Source organism: Chrysemys picta, chromosome 13 (genome assembly GCF_011386835.1).
Source record: "Chrysemys picta bellii isolate R12L10 chromosome 13, ASM1138683v2, whole genome shotgun sequence".
NCBI classification, from domain to species: Eukaryota; Metazoa; Chordata; order Testudines; family Emydidae; genus Chrysemys; species Chrysemys picta.
In genome coordinates, this window is record NC_088803.1 from 29,608,964 (window position 1) to 29,626,614 (window position 17,651).

General features: G+C 50.4%; 2 protein-coding genes across 6 annotated transcripts in view; one reads left to right on the forward strand and one right to left on the reverse strand.

The window, feature by feature from the left end:
- TP53INP2 (tumor protein p53 inducible nuclear protein 2) overlaps positions 1-16,231 on the forward strand; it is a 52,253-nt gene extending 36,022 nt beyond the window's left edge. The window contains exons 3-5 of one of the 5 annotated variants that reach the window (XM_005295383.5): positions 7,100-7,138; positions 7,310-7,445; positions 12,000-16,231. In XM_005295383.5, coding sequence (XP_005295440.2) covers positions 7,100-7,138; positions 7,310-7,445; positions 12,000-12,249 — 425 coding nt within the window. In that variant the 3' untranslated portion in view covers positions 12,250-16,231. Of the gene's footprint in view, positions 1-7,099; positions 7,446-11,999 lie in introns of all 5 variants that reach the window. The other 4 variants (XM_042858263.2, XM_008168134.4, XM_065565745.1 and 1 more) reach the window with 4 other exon arrangements.
- NCOA6 (nuclear receptor coactivator 6) overlaps positions 2,530-17,651 on the reverse strand; it is a 94,910-nt gene continuing 79,788 nt past the window's right edge. The window contains exon 15 of the mRNA XM_065565741.1: positions 2,530-2,671. Coding sequence (XP_065421813.1) covers positions 2,608-2,671 — 64 coding nt within the window. The 3' untranslated portion in view covers positions 2,530-2,607. The remainder of the gene's footprint in view (positions 2,672-17,651) is intronic.

A 17,651-nucleotide genomic window follows, 5' to 3' on the forward strand; every position in this document is an offset into this window, starting at 1 on the left:
GGCCAGGCTGGAGCCGCTCAACCGGAACCGGGGCCTGAGCTGAGCCGGGCCGGAGCCGCTGGGACCGGGCCTGGGGGTGCTTGGCCACCGGCCGGCGCCACTCAACTGGGGCCGGGGCCAGAGCTGGTGCCCCGGGGCCCGAGCCGGTGCCCCGGGGCCCAAGCTGAGCTGGAGTTGCTAGGGCCGGAGCTGCCAGTGCCAGGGCGGGATGGAGCCGCTCGGCCGGGCCGGTGCGCTCGGCCGGAACTGGGGCCGGCGCCCCAGGGCCCGAGCTGAGTCAGGCCGGAGACGCCAGGGCCAGAGCCTCTTGGCCGGGGCTGGCCGCCGGAGGGAGCCGCTCGGCCGGGGGGCCGGACTGGGCTACGCCTATTCGTGCCCCCCCCCCCCCCCGCCCCTGCCCCAGCCCCAGCCCCAGCTTACCTGCTGGCTGCCTGCCTGCTGTTTCAGGCTTCCCACGAACATTTGATTTGTGGGAAGCAGGGGAGGGGGAGACGCAGGGGGGCGGAGCGTTCAGGGGAAAGGGCGGAGTTGGGGTGGGGCTGGGGCCCCATGGAGTGTCCTCTTTTTGGAATATTAAAATATGGTAACCCTAGGCACTGCCCAGTGTCAGAGACAGGTTACTGGGCTAGATGGACCATTCGTCTGACCCAATATGGCACATCTTGTGTTCTTATGAAGTGAAGCTATTCCGAACACCGCTTCAGGCCGTCCGATGTCTGGCAGTCATTTGCAGCGGTGTTTGGGAATAGTTTCACTTCTAAGGCCCTTTGTTCCCCTAGAAGTGAAAGTGAAACCATTCCCAGCACAGCTTCAGGCCAATGCTGCTGTGTCTAGGTCAGGGGTGGGCAAACTTTTTGGCCGGAGGGGTTGCAAAACTGTATGGAGGGCTGGGTAGGGAAGTCTGTGCCTCCCCAAACAGCCTGCCCCCTCCCACGTCCCACCCCCTGACTGCCCCCCTCAGAACCCCCGACCCATCCAACCCCCCTGCTCCTTGTCCCCTGACCGTCCCCTCCCGGGACCCCCCGCCCCTAACCGCTGCCTAGGGACCCCACCCCCTAGCCAACTCCCCCTGCTCCCTGACTGCCCTGACCCTTATCCATACCCCCGCCCCCTGATAGGCCCCCAGGACTCCCATGCCTATCCAACCCCCCCCTTCCCCGTCCCCTGACCGCCCCACCCCCCCGAACCTCCGCCCCATCCAACCGCTCCCTGCTCTCTGTCCCCTGACTGCCCCCCGGGACTCCCCGCCCCCTTACCATGCTGGAGCCAGCCATGCCAACGCGCTGCCTGGCAGGGGCGGTGGGCCAGAGTGCTGACGCTGCGGGGGAGGAGGGACAGCCTCCCCAGCCGGGAGCTCAGGGGCCAGGCAAGATGGTCCCGCGGGCCGTAATTTGCCCACAGCTGGTCTAGGTGATACCACTGAGTCGCACTTAGAGATTGCTTTTTAAGGTTTACCATTTTCAGCCCTGATCAGGGGCCCTTCTGCCGACAGCAGATAGCAGCAGCAGGTCAGTGTAGATGGGGCTTCTCCATCTTAGGGCTGGTCCCCACTTAGTCCGGACTTCGGACTAAGGTACGCAAATTCAGCTACGTTAATAACGTAGCTGAATTCGAAGTACCTTAGTCCGGACTTACCGCGGTCCAGACGCGGCCGGAAGTCTCCCCCCGTCGACGCCGCGTACTCCTCTCGGCGAGCTGGAGTACCCGCACCGACTGTGAGCACTTCCGGGATCGATCCGGGATCGATTTATCGCGTCTTAACCAGACGCGATAAATCGATCCCAGAACATCGATGTCATGCCGCCGGACCGGTAAGTGAAGACTAGGCCTTAATTTCAATGGTTTGTGCCTTTTCATTTCGGGGGTAGATTAGCTCACTCAGCCATTTGCAATGACAACTTAGGACCGTTTGCTTACAATTTAAGCAGAGAACTTGAGCAAACAACATTTCTGTGCACTGCCTTTCTATTCCTGCCGCTGCCTCGGCTGCCTCTTTTTTACCGGAGTCACTCTTCCTTTTCAGATATTTTTAGATATCCTGGAAAGAGACTAAGAATAAAGCTACGAAGTGATACAAGAGCAAGTCCTGGCTGTTTTATCACCAGGACACCCTTTGCTTGATGGAAGGAGACTGAAGAGAGCTAGTCTCTCTAACCGTGAGCTAGACCCCTGGGATCAGGCGTTGCCCCTCCCTCGGAAGGGGGGGCTGGCCTCACTCTTATGAAAGTGCCCAGGTGGTGGTGATGGGTCTGTAAGTCACAGCATGGATGAGACTTTAACCTTCCCTCCCAGTTTTTTAGCAAGCACTGGCACTTGACACAGAAACAAGCTGGAATAGGGCGACCAGATTTTTCCAAGCAAGAAACTGGGCTACATGTCTTGGGAAGGAGGAGACAGTGCAGTTCATGGCCAGGAGAGCGTTCCTGGGGAATCAAGTTGGGGTACACGGGATGGCGATGGGCGAGGACTAACTGGGAGGCTGGACTGGCCTGCAAATGCTAGATGATTCCTTGGTTCTGCGGGATGTCTGGTGACTCATTGGGTGGAGGAGGTCAGGTCTGCAGCATGAGACGTCTGGCTGTGGGGAGGTCTCTGGGGCACCCAAGCTCAGCCACCCTGCTGTGAGTGTCTCTGGCTCAGCTGACCACCAGCTCCTTCAGGTCGCCTAAGCCTGTGATGGGGAGGAGAAAGGGGAATGTCAGATTTGTCAAACTGACAGAAACTCCAGGACAGGCCCTGAATCCCCACTCGTCAGGCTCATGCACACCCCCCCTAAACAGTCCTCTTAACAACCAGCAGTCGATGTCATGCGGGCCACAGCCTTCCTGCTAGAACCCCACCAATGGTCCCTTGCATATAAATCCATGATATGCCCATATCTTGAATACTTCATGCAGATGTGGTCACCCCATCTCAAAAAAGATATATTGGAATTGGAAAAGGTTCACAAAAGGGCAACAAAAATGATTTCAGAGTATGGAATGGCTGCCGTATGAGGAGAGATTAATAAAACTGGGACTTTTCAGCTTGGAAAAGAGACGACTAAGGGAGGATATGATTGAGGTGTGGAGAAAGTAAATAAGGAAGTGTTATTTACTCCTTCTCATAACACAAGAACAAGGGGTCACCAAATGAAATTAATAGGCAGCAGGTTTAAAACAACCAAAAGGAAGTATTTTTTCACACAATGCACAGTCAACCTGGGGAAACTCCTTGCCAGAGGATGTTGTGAAGGCCAAGACTATAACAGGGTTAAAAAAAGAACTAGATAAGTTCATGGTGGATAGGTCCATCAATGGCTATTAGCCAGCATGGGAGGGGATGGTGTCACTTGATCATTATCTGTTCTGTTAATTCCCTCTGGGGCACTTGGAATTGGCCACTGTCGGAAGACAGGATACTGGGCTAGATGGACCTTTGGTCTGACTCAGTAGGGCCGTTCCTATGTTCTTATGCATCACAGGCTGATGAGTTTTTCCTCTGCATTCTGCCTGCCAGTCAGGGATCTATCCCTCCCCTCCTTGTGGGGGGAGGGATAGCTCAGTGGTTTGAGCATTGGCCTGCTAAACCCAGCGTTGTGAGTTCAATCCTTGAGGGGGCCACTTGGGGATCTGGGGCAAAATCAGTACTTGGTCCTGCTAGTGAAGGCAGGGGGCTGGACTCGATGACCTTTCAAGGTCCCTTCCAGTTCTAGGAGATGGGATATCTCCATTAATTATAATTATTCCAGCCCTCGACTGGAGACTGGAGTTATGCAAAAACACTTGAAGGCTAAGCTGGCCAGGTCCACCCTATGAGCTAAAACTGTAACGACAAAGGCCCAATAAGCCACCTACATAGGGTTAAATGTCACTCACTCACTGCCTCCTTTGTGTGTGCTGGGTCACTTAGCTAGATCATTTCAAATGGGTCCCTCCTTTCCTCCTCCAGCCCCAACCTGGGGCTGGCTCTGTGAGACCCTCACACAACTGATGAACCACTTGGACCCTGAGGGTCCAGGCCCAGCTTTCAGAGGGGGTTGGGTGTAGCAGCCACTAGCGAATTGGGGCAGACCAGGAGAGCAGCAGTAGGCAGCTTGAGCCAGGATGGACAGAAGCGTCTTCAAGCTTCAGTGGGGGTCGCAGGGGAAGAAGAGTCTATTGGGGTAGGTGGGGAGAGGGGAAAGCTATGTGGCTGGGTATGCTGCCTCCTAAGCACTCCTCGTGGCCCGAAGTGACTCTGCTGCATCCTGCCTCAGTTTCCCCTTCTGCTCAGGGCCCCTTAAGAATTCCACACAGTCCAAAAGATTTAAGACAAAATTCCTCTGCTCGGCTGCTACTTTGCTGAGCCCAAATAAACTCTTTTCCACCCAGACTCTAGCTGGACCCAGTTTCCCCTACCTGAGGGTCTGTTGTCTGTAGTTCTCCACCATCATTCCCCGCTGAGGGGTGTCACAGGCCTTCTCCCCCAGGCTGTGCAGATTCATATAGGTTCCTAATCCTGGAGAGGAGCCTTCTTCACCCCAACATCAGAGGCTGTCTCTTCCTGCTCTCGGAGCTGCTGGAGGCTACACCCCCTACCTTCCCTCTTCTCCAGCTTCTCGCTGTCTCCCCCTGGCTGTCCACACGCCTCTGTTTGTCTAACCCTCCCATCCTGGTTTAATCACGTCACCGTCTCTCACATGACTGAATTCATGCTCTCCACCTGGGGCAGCGAATCAGCTGTGTCACAGGTGGGCTAAGCCCGCTCTCCCTTTAAAGGGCCAGCCACCCTGTCACAGGCTGGGAAAGGAGGCATGAAAAGTCTGTGCAAAAGCAGAGTCCTCAATGCCCATGACCTGGCAGGATCACGCACATGGTATTTGTTGCCCAACCTGAATGGCTGAGTACCACAAGCGCAAAACCATAGGCCATTCTGATCTATGTGCTCAGTGAAAACTGCAGCTCACCTGGGAATTTTAGGTTTCCCTTCCACTTCCTGTCACAGTTACACTTATTGCCTGTCTGGAAGGAAGCCTCCCTGGGAACCCAAGTGCTTGGTGGATCAGACGCTTGTTTAGCCTGGATCCTCCCCTCTTCTCCCAGTTACACAATTGGCTCGAGCAGTAGAGGTTCCGAGAAGTAAAGAAAAACAAGCAACCCAAACCACTCCAAACTTGTCTTTATGTCGCTAAATAATCTCCAGCCGGGCCTCTCGACAACTATTAATAGCCCAATCTCCAGGGACTGGGAGAATGACTCCCTGCTGTATGGAAGTCTAATTCTGGAGCAGCATAAGACCTTTGGAAATATGTCCCCTGAAATGAAGTCTCTCATTGGCTGCCCTCTTCCAGCCCAAATGGCATCACCCCTTTCGTCCTGTCTCATGAACAATTGATCCAACATTTTTTTAAATGATAATTTTCTCAGAATTTAAAAAAAGATTATGCCTATTGAGGATCTCCAGGCCTTTTACAACTCCCCGTAAGGAAAGAGTTATTCCGCCCTTTGTACAGAAGGAAAAATGGAGGCACAAAGGGTTTAAGTCATTTGCCAAAGGTTGCAGAGGAAGTTAGTGGAAAAACAGAGGATAGCAGCCAGGATTTTGATTGTGACTTGATGTTGCTTGAACCACTACTCCACACTGCCTCCCAGTATTATTATGATCATCCATGAAATTCATGCTGGCCTGAAAGAAATTAATACTTAGCACCTGTAGAGCACTTTTCATCCTTCGCTCTCCAAGCAGTCTACAAAGGAGGCTAAGGGTTACTAACCACGCCTTACAGCTGGGGTAAGTGAGGCAGAGAGATGAATGGTCTTTCCCAAGGTCACCTAGTGATTCAGTGACACAGGCAAGCAGTAAATCCGGGTCTCAGCTCTCCCAGCCCACAGTTGCTCACTGTAGGCAGATGCCTCATTGATGGGACTAATTGAAGCCATCAGTGTCAAACTAGCGATGGAAAGTCTGCCCAGCACTTTGTGCTTTCATATATCTTCCTTCCCTTTGTCTTGCTGCAGACACACGTTCCGCTCAAATTTCACTCATACCCCAACCTGCAGAGGGGTCGAACACTAGACTGCACAAATAGATCTTTGCTCAGGGCTCCCCCTTCACTAGACCAGTGACCACTAGACCACTTCACTAGACCAGCCTGAAGCACACTGAGGAGCTCAGCAGAGGTTGGAGCAGTCCTGACTGAACCGAGCCATAATAACATCTTCCTTTGCTATAACACAGCCAATATCAGAGCGAGGGAGCCCTGGAATCACACTCTTCCACCTGAGCTGCAAGAAACTGATGACAAGAAGCAGGGAGAGGAACTAACAGATTAGAGACAGGCTGAGCAGCTCCGTAAATTATGACACGGCTGCCATTTAGGCTTAGGGAGGCCCCATCAACATCACAGCTATGATGGGGTCCAGGGCCCTGCTTAGAACACAGTGCTAAGTTACTGTGTTGGTCACATAAGCTTAGACTGTCCAGGTTTAGAATCCAGTTCCAATACGCCGTTAACCTCCACCTCCACCACCAGTAACCAGCTCAGGGAGCACGCGCATTGGAAGGGAGTCTAGCGCTGCCATAACCGTGGGGTCCCGCCCTTCGGAATGCTCCGCTTGGATACAGGAAGGAGGAAGACGCCCTGCAGGGATACGTTTCCTCCTGACTCCTGCCAGTCCGCGTTGGTTTAGGTGGGGTGGACAGAGCGTATCTGTCCGAGCGCAAAGCACAAGCGAGACCAATCCCTTGTGCTTTTCCCTGTCGGTGCTCTCATCATTCTTAGCGGTCCCTCGGGCACGCGGATGCTTGGCTGAATTGCCCCTTGAGGTGGCCGCGCTGTGCTGTGGTGGTGTTTTTATTTTGCATGGTGGTTTATACTTCAGTAAAGGTTTTATCGATTGAAAAGAAAGAAAACAATAATGCTGTTGGGGTGTCATTTTTACTAATAATGCCCCCTTTTTCTCCCCCCTTCCCCTCCCCTCCCCACCCACTGTATATTGTATGTGTGTGTGTCTCTCTGCTTCTTTATTCTTCCCCCTGCCTGCCCCCCCGCCCTGCTCCCACTCTGCATGGCTTCAAACGACCGTGGTTTTTTTTGGCTGCTCCCACCTTGTGGATGGTGGCTCTTGTCTCTCATTAGCTAGTTACACTTCAGCCCCAAGCGAAGAGCAGCGGGTAGGTGAGAGGGATTCCGTTTGCACTTCCCAGTCCTGTCCTGGGTCCCCCCCACCTACCACTTCGTCGTCCCACTCACTCAATGACTATGTCGGCAGGCCCGTGCCCTCCCAGCCCGACCCCTGCTTGATGGACGAGAGTTGGTTTGTCACCCCTCCCCCCTGTTTTACTGCAGAAGGCCCCGGCCCCGTCAGGTTGGAGAGCAGCCCCATGGAGGACCTCTTGATCGAACACCCCAGCATGTCCGTCTACGTCACCAGCAACAGCATTGTGGTGGAAAGGGAGAGCCCTGACGAACCGATCAGTGAAGGGTGAGTCCAGCCTGGGATGCTGCGGATAGTAATAATAGTACATGGTGTGTCTGTAGCCCATGGCAAAGGCAGACAGGTATCATCATCTCTGCTTTCCAGCTGGGGAGGCAGAGGAATGGAGGCGTTAAGAGACTAGCCCAAGATCGCACTACAAATCAGTGGCAGAGCTGGGATTAGAGCTGCAGTTTGGGGGGACAGGCCTTGCCCAGTGGCTAGAGCACTCTAGATATCCAGGCAATGCCATCTGGCTAAAACACTAAAGAAAGATTTTCATATTAAGGGTGGGGGGATGGTCCATGGTCTCTACAGCCTTGTCTTCAGGGAAATGTTCTTTCCTTATAACATTAATTTTTGGCACCCACAAAAGGATTTTTGTTTTGCTTTTTTCATCCGGGATCCTATCCCACTTTCATTCATTGGCTTCAGAAGTGAGCGAACTCTACGCTGCAAAGAGTTAATGCGGTCTAAGATTCATGTGGGTGCCTCTCTATTTTGGATTAATTACACCAGTCCTGGCAGTTCTCCCACTGCTGTCCCACGTTGCATAGCTTCATGCCTGGACTGGCTTGTCTGTTTCCCTGCCTGCCCTCTATTGCTCTGGAGGCACCTTGACCAGCTGTCCTCTCCCTGTTTAACTGGCAGCCAGGCATGCCCCTCTACAATTTCAGCTTGTGAAGAGTTTACACACTCAGAGTCACATACCAAACCATGTCCTGTGGTTCCACATGGACTTATCAGGAGGGCCTGGACTTCTCGCTTTCTGGGGAGAGGAGCATGTCCAGGACCTTCTGGACAGCAGTAATGGAATGCCAAGATCTACAACCTGGCAGAGCAAATGCAGGAGATGTGGCACCCCTGGGACATGCCCAGCGCAGCAAAGGAGCTCTGCTATCATGAACCAATCCAGACCACCCCATATTCATAGTGGTGAACGTTCCACAGTAATCAACTTGGCCTTGCTGTTGATGAACTCGGAGGACTGGTGTGGTGGCCAGGAATAAGGACATGGGTCCCATCCATGCCTCCTATACAATTTGGGAACCCTCCATTCACAGCCCTAATAGTTGATCTACCCACAGGAGCCTGACAGGTAGCAATCGAGAGTAGCAAGCTTCTAGATGTTGGTGACCCCACACTTCTCTGCGCTGAGGGCAACTCTCCTGTTGGTGTTCCACTGCTGCAGCTCTGGAGTGAACTCCACACAGATCTCCCGGAAAGGAGCCTTCCCACATCCTGAAGTGCTGCCATCACCAGTTCTCCATTACTATCCTGTCCCACCAGTCAGTACTGTAACATCGTTAGCAGGTCACTGGCCAAGTTGTCAGGATTGTCCTCCCTGCTTCCTGGGGAGTTAATGGTAGAAGCCAACGTGAAGCATCCTGATACGCCCCTCATGTTGCCCGTTATGTTGTGGTCACGGGCAGTTTAACTTGAATCTTTACTGTGGGGCTTCTTGATCTCCCCATACCATCCCTGTGGAGCTCAAGAACAAAGAGCATGCCATCTGGTTACGGACTGCGCTCCTTATCATCTTGATGATGGATGGACGCGTTTGATGTCCCTGGATGATGTTGCCATGATAGAGTGGCAACATTGCTTACCCAACATCTCATTCATTCTGCAGTCAGAAGCCATACACCAGAAGAAGTCAGGGCTAGTTTGCCAAGCCCAGAAAGCAGAGCTCAGTCCAGTGAAGTCACTCCAGGAAAGGGTCGTACAGAAATAACTGTTCAATTTCATCCTCCTCCTCTAGCCATATTGACACAGCATCACTGTGCCCCAAGTGCCCCTTGCAGCTGGGTACCCTAGCACCTTGCTTACCATCACTTTCCCTCTCAGCCATCGAAGGACTCCACGACAGGCTGTCTTGCCTCAATCATATCCCCTGCCCCTTGGGGCAAGTTTATTACAAACAGTGAAAATAATCCATAGCAAAAGTCCCCAAACGTAGTCCATTTATTACCCCAGTGCACCTAGTCCATTGACACCACACATACTGCGCTCTGGCATCTTCCACAACACCTGGGCTCTTCATAGGTCCTCTCCTGTCCTTCTGCCAGGACACCCTTCCAGCTAGAGTGCACCTCTGCTCTTCCCAGTGCGAAGCCCCCCTTCCCACCGCTGACTTCTCAGCTGGGAGTTCGTCCTCACCCGGGGAACATTCATTATCCCCCTATTTCATTAACCTCTCAGGCAAGCCAGCAGGGAGATGCTTCCACTGTTCTCTTGGGTCCTCTGGCTCCAGTTCTCCAGCAAGGAGATGTCAGCTGGTAACCCCCTCTCCTGCTCCCTTGCCTTCCCCAAGGACCTCCTACAGCTGCCTTCAGAGATCTCCTCCCTGATCCTTATTAGCCTCAGGTGCTGCTCCACCCTCTGAACTGGCCAAAGGTGGAGCACCTGTTCTGGCACAGGGGGACTGGACCTGCTTCATTTAAAGGGGCCAGCCCTCCTGTGACACTGCAGCTGTCTCCTAACCCATCCAAAGCTACCTGGCTGTGTGGCTGCCCATACGTGTGTGGAGCGGTTTGTTCGTATTAATGACAATCAGGATCACAGTGCTTCCTCCACACTGCCGGGCAGCACTTTGTAAATAGTGCTTACTCTCAAACAAGGGACAAATTACGGGATGCTAGGAAGGGAATCATGGGAGTTTGTTCATTTGAGCCCAAATCCCAGAAATCCAGTAGGTTCCAATAGACACCCCACAATGCACTGCAAGAAAAAGCCCAGAATGCTGGGCCCCGAGGAGCAGAACATTGCACCGGGGATATCCGTTCAGAATGGTGCGCAGTTATTTCCAGAAAGTACAGAGCTTTGTGAAGGCAGTGCTTGAGAAGGGAAGTAGCGTAAGATGGTGTAGACAACGCAGTGTGGGCACACTCTTTCAGTCATACCACCGGTATCGTTACAGCAGAAAACCAGACACCAAAAAAAACAAGCCTGTGGCAATAAGGCTTTGGAGTGGACTTGGCTCCACTCACCTTTCACTGGTGTCTTGGAATTTACCACGTTGGCTCTTTTAGGAAGGATATTTGTCGGCTTTTCCTCCTCATCTCAGCTCATCTGCATCTCCTCCGCCCTGGTCCTGCAGTGCAGTTCTAGTTCTGAGCGCAAAATCCTCCACTCTGGAATGTGGTTCTTCCTGCAAATTGAGCTCTCCTGGACACCGAACCGTCCCCCCCTCCCCCCACTCCTAGGCAGAAAAAGAACCCCAGAGAGGGGACCAAAGCCCACTGCTTTTCCAGGAAAGGGGACCCTCCTGGGAGACAGCAGCAATCCTTACTTCCAGTTCCACACGTTCTCCCATCAGCAGCCGCAGAGTTCACAACCGATGCCCGGAAGTGCAGCCACATGGCAAATTACAAGCCACACGGGCTGCTCAGTGTTTTGGGACGTGTTACCAGAGTATCACAACAGCACATACACACCAAAGGCAAACTGGGCTAAGGCCCAGCCATGAGCCAGCCAGACAGCTCGATGGCTTTTGGCATTAACACTCCATGGGAGCGTGGGCCAAATACATCGTTATTGTTTATACAGCACCACAGAGGGACATGGCCCAGTTCAAGAGCAAATTCCCCGGGCAAGTCTCAGAGGACGACACTGAGCATCATCGGCTGGGATCTCATTTGCCCTTTGCAAACTCCTTTTTCGTAGGGCCAAATTCCAATCCGGCTGGAGTCAGTGAAAGTTTGAAGGCAGAGGGTGAAATACAAAGCAAAATGGCTGCAAATAATAGTTAAAAGTAGGGAGGAAATGAGCTCAATTTGCCCTTGATTTCCCTCATTGTTGGAGGAGAACTTCTGCTGACCGCGCAGCTGGCTTTCAAGCTCTCTTCTCCCCATGAGTCATCTGTGCTAATGGAACCTGGTTCAATCACGCCAATCGTTTGATCTGGGGAAGTCCTGTTCCTTTTAACAACTCTGCTTATTGCAGATTGGCCTATGGAGCAGTTCACTCATAATTCCATTGGCCTTGTAAGAGGCTTTGAACAGCGTTGCTTACAGGAGACAGCAAGCCAAATTCAGAGGTGATGAGTAGGGGAAGGGTCTCAATTAAATGCCAATTACTAAATCAAAGGGAGCCTAAGCTGGAGTAATTTGCATGCTGAGAGATTAGAAGAAACCACCTTAGAATCTCTTCTAAATTTGTCCCTGTATGTGTGTTCGTCTGTAAGACACTCGCGCGCAAAGCCAGCTAAGTGGTTGTTAAGGGGATGTCAGCCTGGGTAATACGAGCATTTTAAAGCATTAATCTGCCATACCGATCTTGGGAAAATAGCTCTATTTCCATGGTGCTATCACCATAGTACCGCATGCAACCTCCAACGGAACAATTCTTGGTCGTGCTGAGCATGACGTGGGGCTCGTCTCTTCTTTTGTTGTATGGGCATTTGCACATTTGACTCAGAAGGGAGCTGTCAGGAGTCTCATGTGTGACTCCAGTTGGCAGTCGACCCCTTCGTGCCCTGGGGAAATGCAAAGTGGTGTCACACCTGTCTGAGGTCATCCTGAGCTTAACCATTAATGAATGTGTGTCTCTCTCTCTCTCTAGGGACGTGCCTGAACCCCGGATGGAGCGCCGCACCCCGCACCACCCCACCTCTCTCACGGCAAAAGCTGCCATCTTGGAGAAGGTCAGCCAGGTCCGTCGGATCCAGCGGGCAAAGCAGCTGGTGGAGAAGCACAAGCTCAGTCAGAAGGTCATGCAGCGGCAGAACCGCGCCAGAGAGCGCCACCCCCGGCGGGCCAAACACCAGGGCAGCTTTGTCTACCAACCATGCCAGCGCCAGTACAACTACTAAACTACTTCAGGAAGTCTGCACCGCGGGGCATTACCCTTTTAACTCTCAAGCTTCACGTCCCATCTTGCGATGCTTTCTCCAGCAGAGGTGTCTTCATCCTTTCTCTGGAATAAACCTATCCCCATGAGAGACGCTTTTCAATTTCTTCTGAACTGATGATGCTCCACAGCAGATCCTTGCTGGGCTCTCCTTCAGTTTCACTCCCCTTTTTACACTAGCGTATACATTTACTTACCTATTATTTTCTTCCTTCTCCACTTTGATACCTTGCACTCCCCTCCCCACCACTGCAGCTTTTGCTCTGGCACTGAGCAGGAGAGAAAGCCGGCACATCACCCTCACGTAACCTAATGACACTGGCTGGGGGACAGCTTTTAAATGTCAAGAAATGATTTAAAAGAATCAGTGCTAAAGTCTCTGGAAAAACTTGTGTCCAACCAGTTACCCTCGGGAAAATGATTCCTGATGGGAGGTATTTCCCCAGCTCCCCGACTCCCTCCCCAATACTTGAGTAAGTTCTTCCAGCTGCTCTTGCAACGGTTACCAGTATTTGAATTCGAGTTTGGTGTTCCCAGTGAATGCTCTACTTTTCACTAAGCTTAACACCAATGTTACGCTGAATTTATGGGAGGGTGAAGACGCCCCGTCATTTCCTTTGTCCCTTGCCGTTGTATTGGGAGCCTGTGACGTCAGTGCCTTTCTTTATGACATCACACTCTTCTCCGTGGAACAGATTGTGATGTCACAAATGGAGATACCAGATTCAAATGCAAACTGGAACAAAATAACAACAAAATTGGCCCAAATTCCAGGAAAATGTAAATTTATGTGGAATAAAGACCATTCCCCCCATCCCCCTTTAAAAACTGGATTGTATATTAGATCCTCTCTGAATTAACTTGGGAGCTGGGATTGTGGTGTCACTGATGATCCTTACTTGCATGCTTTTATTATCTAGCTGTCTGTTCAGAGGTGCCATGCTGGAGTAAAGGGAACCCTGCTTGAGCATCTCCTAGCAAGTATTTAAGGCCTGATTTTCAGAAGTGTTGAGCACCGACAACTCCAACTGAAATCCGTGGGAGCTGCAGCTACTGAGTGCTTCTGGAAATCAAGCCTGTGCAGTATTACTGTAGCCCTTAATTCCCCACAGCCTTTTTAAAAGAGTGCAAAGTCCATTTTATTATTCCGGTGCTTTCAGGTTACAGTCGGGTGTCTTACAATATGTTTGGCCCACCCCTCCAAACAGCTTTGCTTAAGGGACAAGTGTCAAAGCTCTAAGCAGATTATTGCATGTGGAACACAGGGCAGAGATCAGGTGGTCTTTAGAAAGGCTGAACAAATCTGCCTCGTGAAATGGTCAGGAACATTCACCAGCTTAGGCAAAAAACAACAAGAAACAAATCCCGCAATGACTTACTTGCATTTTACAATGACGAAGCCCTTAAAAAGCCCTCATCCATTCGAATAAAGAATTCTCATTCCAAGCAACAGGCTGGGCAGAAGCCTGTGGGGGTGGATTATCTGATTGGTTGTAAACACCATATTAGATCTTCAGAGCCAATGGTTGAGCAATGAACGAGGAGGCCTACCCCCTAGACTAGGTTGTCATTTCCTCGGTCTGTCCAAATCACTGGATTTCTGGCAAAAGGCTCTCCCTGGTCTCCGCTGGTTTTGGTGCCCCGGGGAAGCCAGTGATCTGTACATGTCCAAACAGGTCTTGGTGTTTTCTATTTTCAGTCAAAATCTGGGCCCTCGGAAAACAAACCCGCAAAGCAGCATTGTGTAAATCCCACTACCTCCAAGGAGCTGTTAGAGGAGCCACTCCCAGCAGACAGGTCTAGCCTCAGTGGATGATGATACTTCTTGAGCATGATCCTAAAGCTAGTGGTTGGACATAACCCATCACTCAAACCCCCAGGCGTGAGAATTCTCCTTCACGCTGGTATAACAGCCTGTGGTTTGCTGCCCCATCTAGCGTTTGGGAGGACAGTGCAGAAAGGGGCTTGTGCAATAGTCACAGAGGTGGTAAAGTATGTCGAAGCTGGTAGCGAAAGGATGTGCAACAAGAGAGGAAGCGAAAGAGATTGGGGACAAAAGAAAGGCAGGAGGAGAGAGGCAAGACAAGAAACGAGGATGGAAACTGGAGCAGTTGAGAGGGTACAAGCCCAAGGCCGAGAACTGTGTAGCACAGAACTTGTGCCTACGTGGATGGAAAAAGATACAAGTCCCCCAAGAAGAGGTATATATGGCAGCTCCCCTATTCCACTGTTACAGGCAGGCCTAACGCTCGCTAGTCTGATAGTCCCTACAGGACTATAGGGAGTTTCTGATGGGAAATAAAGTTCCAGGCGTTCAGCCCAGTTGAGGAATTTCTTCTCTGTAGTCAGAATGGGCTAATAGATAACCACCGGTTAACTGCACTAAAGATTGTGCCCTGTGTCATGAATAGCCATATTCATCCCTGGTGGTTTTAATGCTGCTACGCCAGAGCTGGGTTTGGCCCAACATGTTTATCCTTAAAAGGCCATTGTCAAGATATAAAAAATTGTACGTTAATAATACGCGATTAGTAAAACCGCAAAGCTGTCTGAAAATCACTTTCCTCCATTAATGCTCTTTATTTACTGCTTGCACTTCACTCCCTGGGGGAACGAAACTAGGCTGTCCACAGGCAGGCTCCCGTTCCCATTTGCACAATGCTGTTGAGTTTGAGTTTCCACCATGCAAGGCCATGTTGAGCTACAAAAATAAAACCACTTTCACTGGAATTTCTTCTATAAACCATTATTCAGACCTTTACCTTCATAGTAGGTTTTGTGAAATTGTGTTTTTAAAAATAATTGTAAACAGTGGGCCTCCACCATGTGAGCGCCGCTTTTAAAATGTCTAATAATTGAGCTCTTGAGACTTTTGAGAGGAAATAAACTTACAATTAGCAGCCTCCAGGAATGGAGGCTAACAGATCTGGTTAGCCCGGAGAATGGCTAATATAATTTTGCCTGCAGGATCTAGCTAAAATGCAGGTGCCATGGGAGCCTCTAAAAATACAGAGATAAATGGGATTATTTTAAATATATTTAATATTTGTTGTTCTTCAGTGTAATCAACCATTGTTTGAAACAGCCCTACTGCCTCTATAACTCTCCCAGTTTGGCTTTTGTAAAATTCTGCACAAGACCATTATTAGTGTCTCCAAACACAAAGCCCTGCTGCCCTCATGACACTACTGAACAGAAAGTTCTCACACAGCATGGAAATAAATTCTAACCCGCCTAGAGAAATAAGAGCAGTGCCTGGCAAAGATTAAAAAACAGTAACATCATCCTGTACTAATGGAAAGGCCGCTGCAGGCAGCTATTTCTGATTGAATCATTGGTGACTCTAGTAACTAGAGATAACTCCCAACCAATATGCTGGACCTGAACTCCTCCCCCACCCCCAGCACACACAAACCTTGTTGACGTTCCAGCTGGCTCTGAGCTCTGTAGCTTGGGCCCATCTCTAATAGGTACCTGATTTTTAGAACCTGATCCCTCCTTTCATTGAAGTCAAGGGCAAAATTCCCATATTGCTAGGATCAGCTGTTTGTTCCTCTTTGCTTTTGCACCCTTGTCAGCATCTGGAGAGGCAGCCGAGCTCATGTGCACAGATCTCTTGGCAAGACGGTTTAACAGCAGTTAAGAGAAAGAGAGAGAACTTGAAAAGCCAGTGTTATTTCCCATGGTCTGGATGAGCCCCACCCCTGTCTGTTGTTTGATACCAGCTCCACATTGTCTCCATGTGTTGGAGCAGGCAGTGGTGTGATAGAACTTCATCTGCTCACTGCTGAAGGTCCCACCAGGAGCGTGTTAAAGATGGCAACATGTCTATTATTTCATTTGCAGCCGACTCCTTACCGGAGACTGGCAATGTCTTGACTTGATGGGACATTTACAGCCATTCACATCCTTAGTTTTCTATTAAATGCCTTTTTCTCAAGTGAGCCCTGATGCAAGTTGGGACTGGTGCATTTTACATGAACGCCGACTCAAGTTCCTGCAGAGGTGAGGAGGAGCTATTTCCTAAACTCGTCAATGTCCATGTCAGAATTAAGAATTTTTTAAGCAGCAGCATAGGAACAGGGTTAAATTTTGGATGCTCATCAAGTCTCCGCCCCCCACATCCCCGGTTCAGTTCTCCTTTCCATAGGCTGTTTGGTCAATCTGTTCTGCAGCATTAGGCTGTTTCATGCACATAAGGTGGCTTTAGAGGGAGATTTCCTTGCTGGAGCAGACACCAATAAAGAGCTGTATAAGGTCAGTAATTTTCTGCCTCCCGGTCAGCTGCCACCTGTTACAGTTACACAGTTCTACACCTCCACTTACGACATGCCTCAGGCACCCTGCAAATGACAGTGATGTCACAAATTTAACATGATGATGTCACCCATGCCCAGAGCCCCCATAACACTTGTGATATTTGGAGCTGACCATTGTGTCTTGCAGATCAAACAGGTGCCAAATGGCTGCGAGAGAGAGCGAGTGAGCAAAGCTTCCTAGAAACACAAATTGCTTTGGGGAATGCTACTCACCTTGTACATCTTACAATGCATGTGTCTGCTAAGCTGCTCCCAAGCATTTCTCCCAGTAGGAGAAGTCCCTCTTTAAAAGCCTCCCAGCCTCGCTAATTGTCCAGGACAGTGAGAAGCAAAAACTACTCAATTAGGACTTGATCCAGCAGCAATTGAAGTCAATGGTAAAGCTCTAGTCGCCCTCAGTAGTGCCGGCCAGGGCCCTTAAGTGCTGTTAAAACAGAGGCACTGAGTCCAATAGCCCAACTGCCCGTTTCAGTGGTAGTTCATTTCTAATATTTAAAGTTTTACTTTTTTTTAGAAGGAGAATGCAAGGAACTTTGCTTGGATGTCATCGTTCTGCACAACTGCATCATGTTATCCCTAGTCAGCAGGGGAAACCAAGCAAAACTACCATCCCACTTTATATCAAGAGTTTAGAAAGGGTTAATCAATGATTAATAATGTTTTACTGAAAGGTCAAATTATTGTTAGACAGGTCACTAGGTTACTATTACCATGGCTTACAAGCATCTAAAACACAGACTGTCCTCAATGTAATCATTTATTAACCCTTTATAAGCTGATTAGAAATGCACCTGCTATCAAGTGTGACCAAACAGCTAATGCTGTGACAGAGGTGTGTTCACACTGTGCTTGGAGGCGATCACTAGAAGTACTGGTCTGCTACCAAATTTCCTGTCCTAGTTCTTTAACCATCAACCAGAGCCCGTCACGCTGAGGTTGGATGGCTCTCCTTTTATCTTAAAGCAAACAAAAGGTGCTTAAAACACAGAATCTTTGGGTGCACGTGTGTAAATATTTTAAAAACACAGAGTGGCTGTACGGTGTT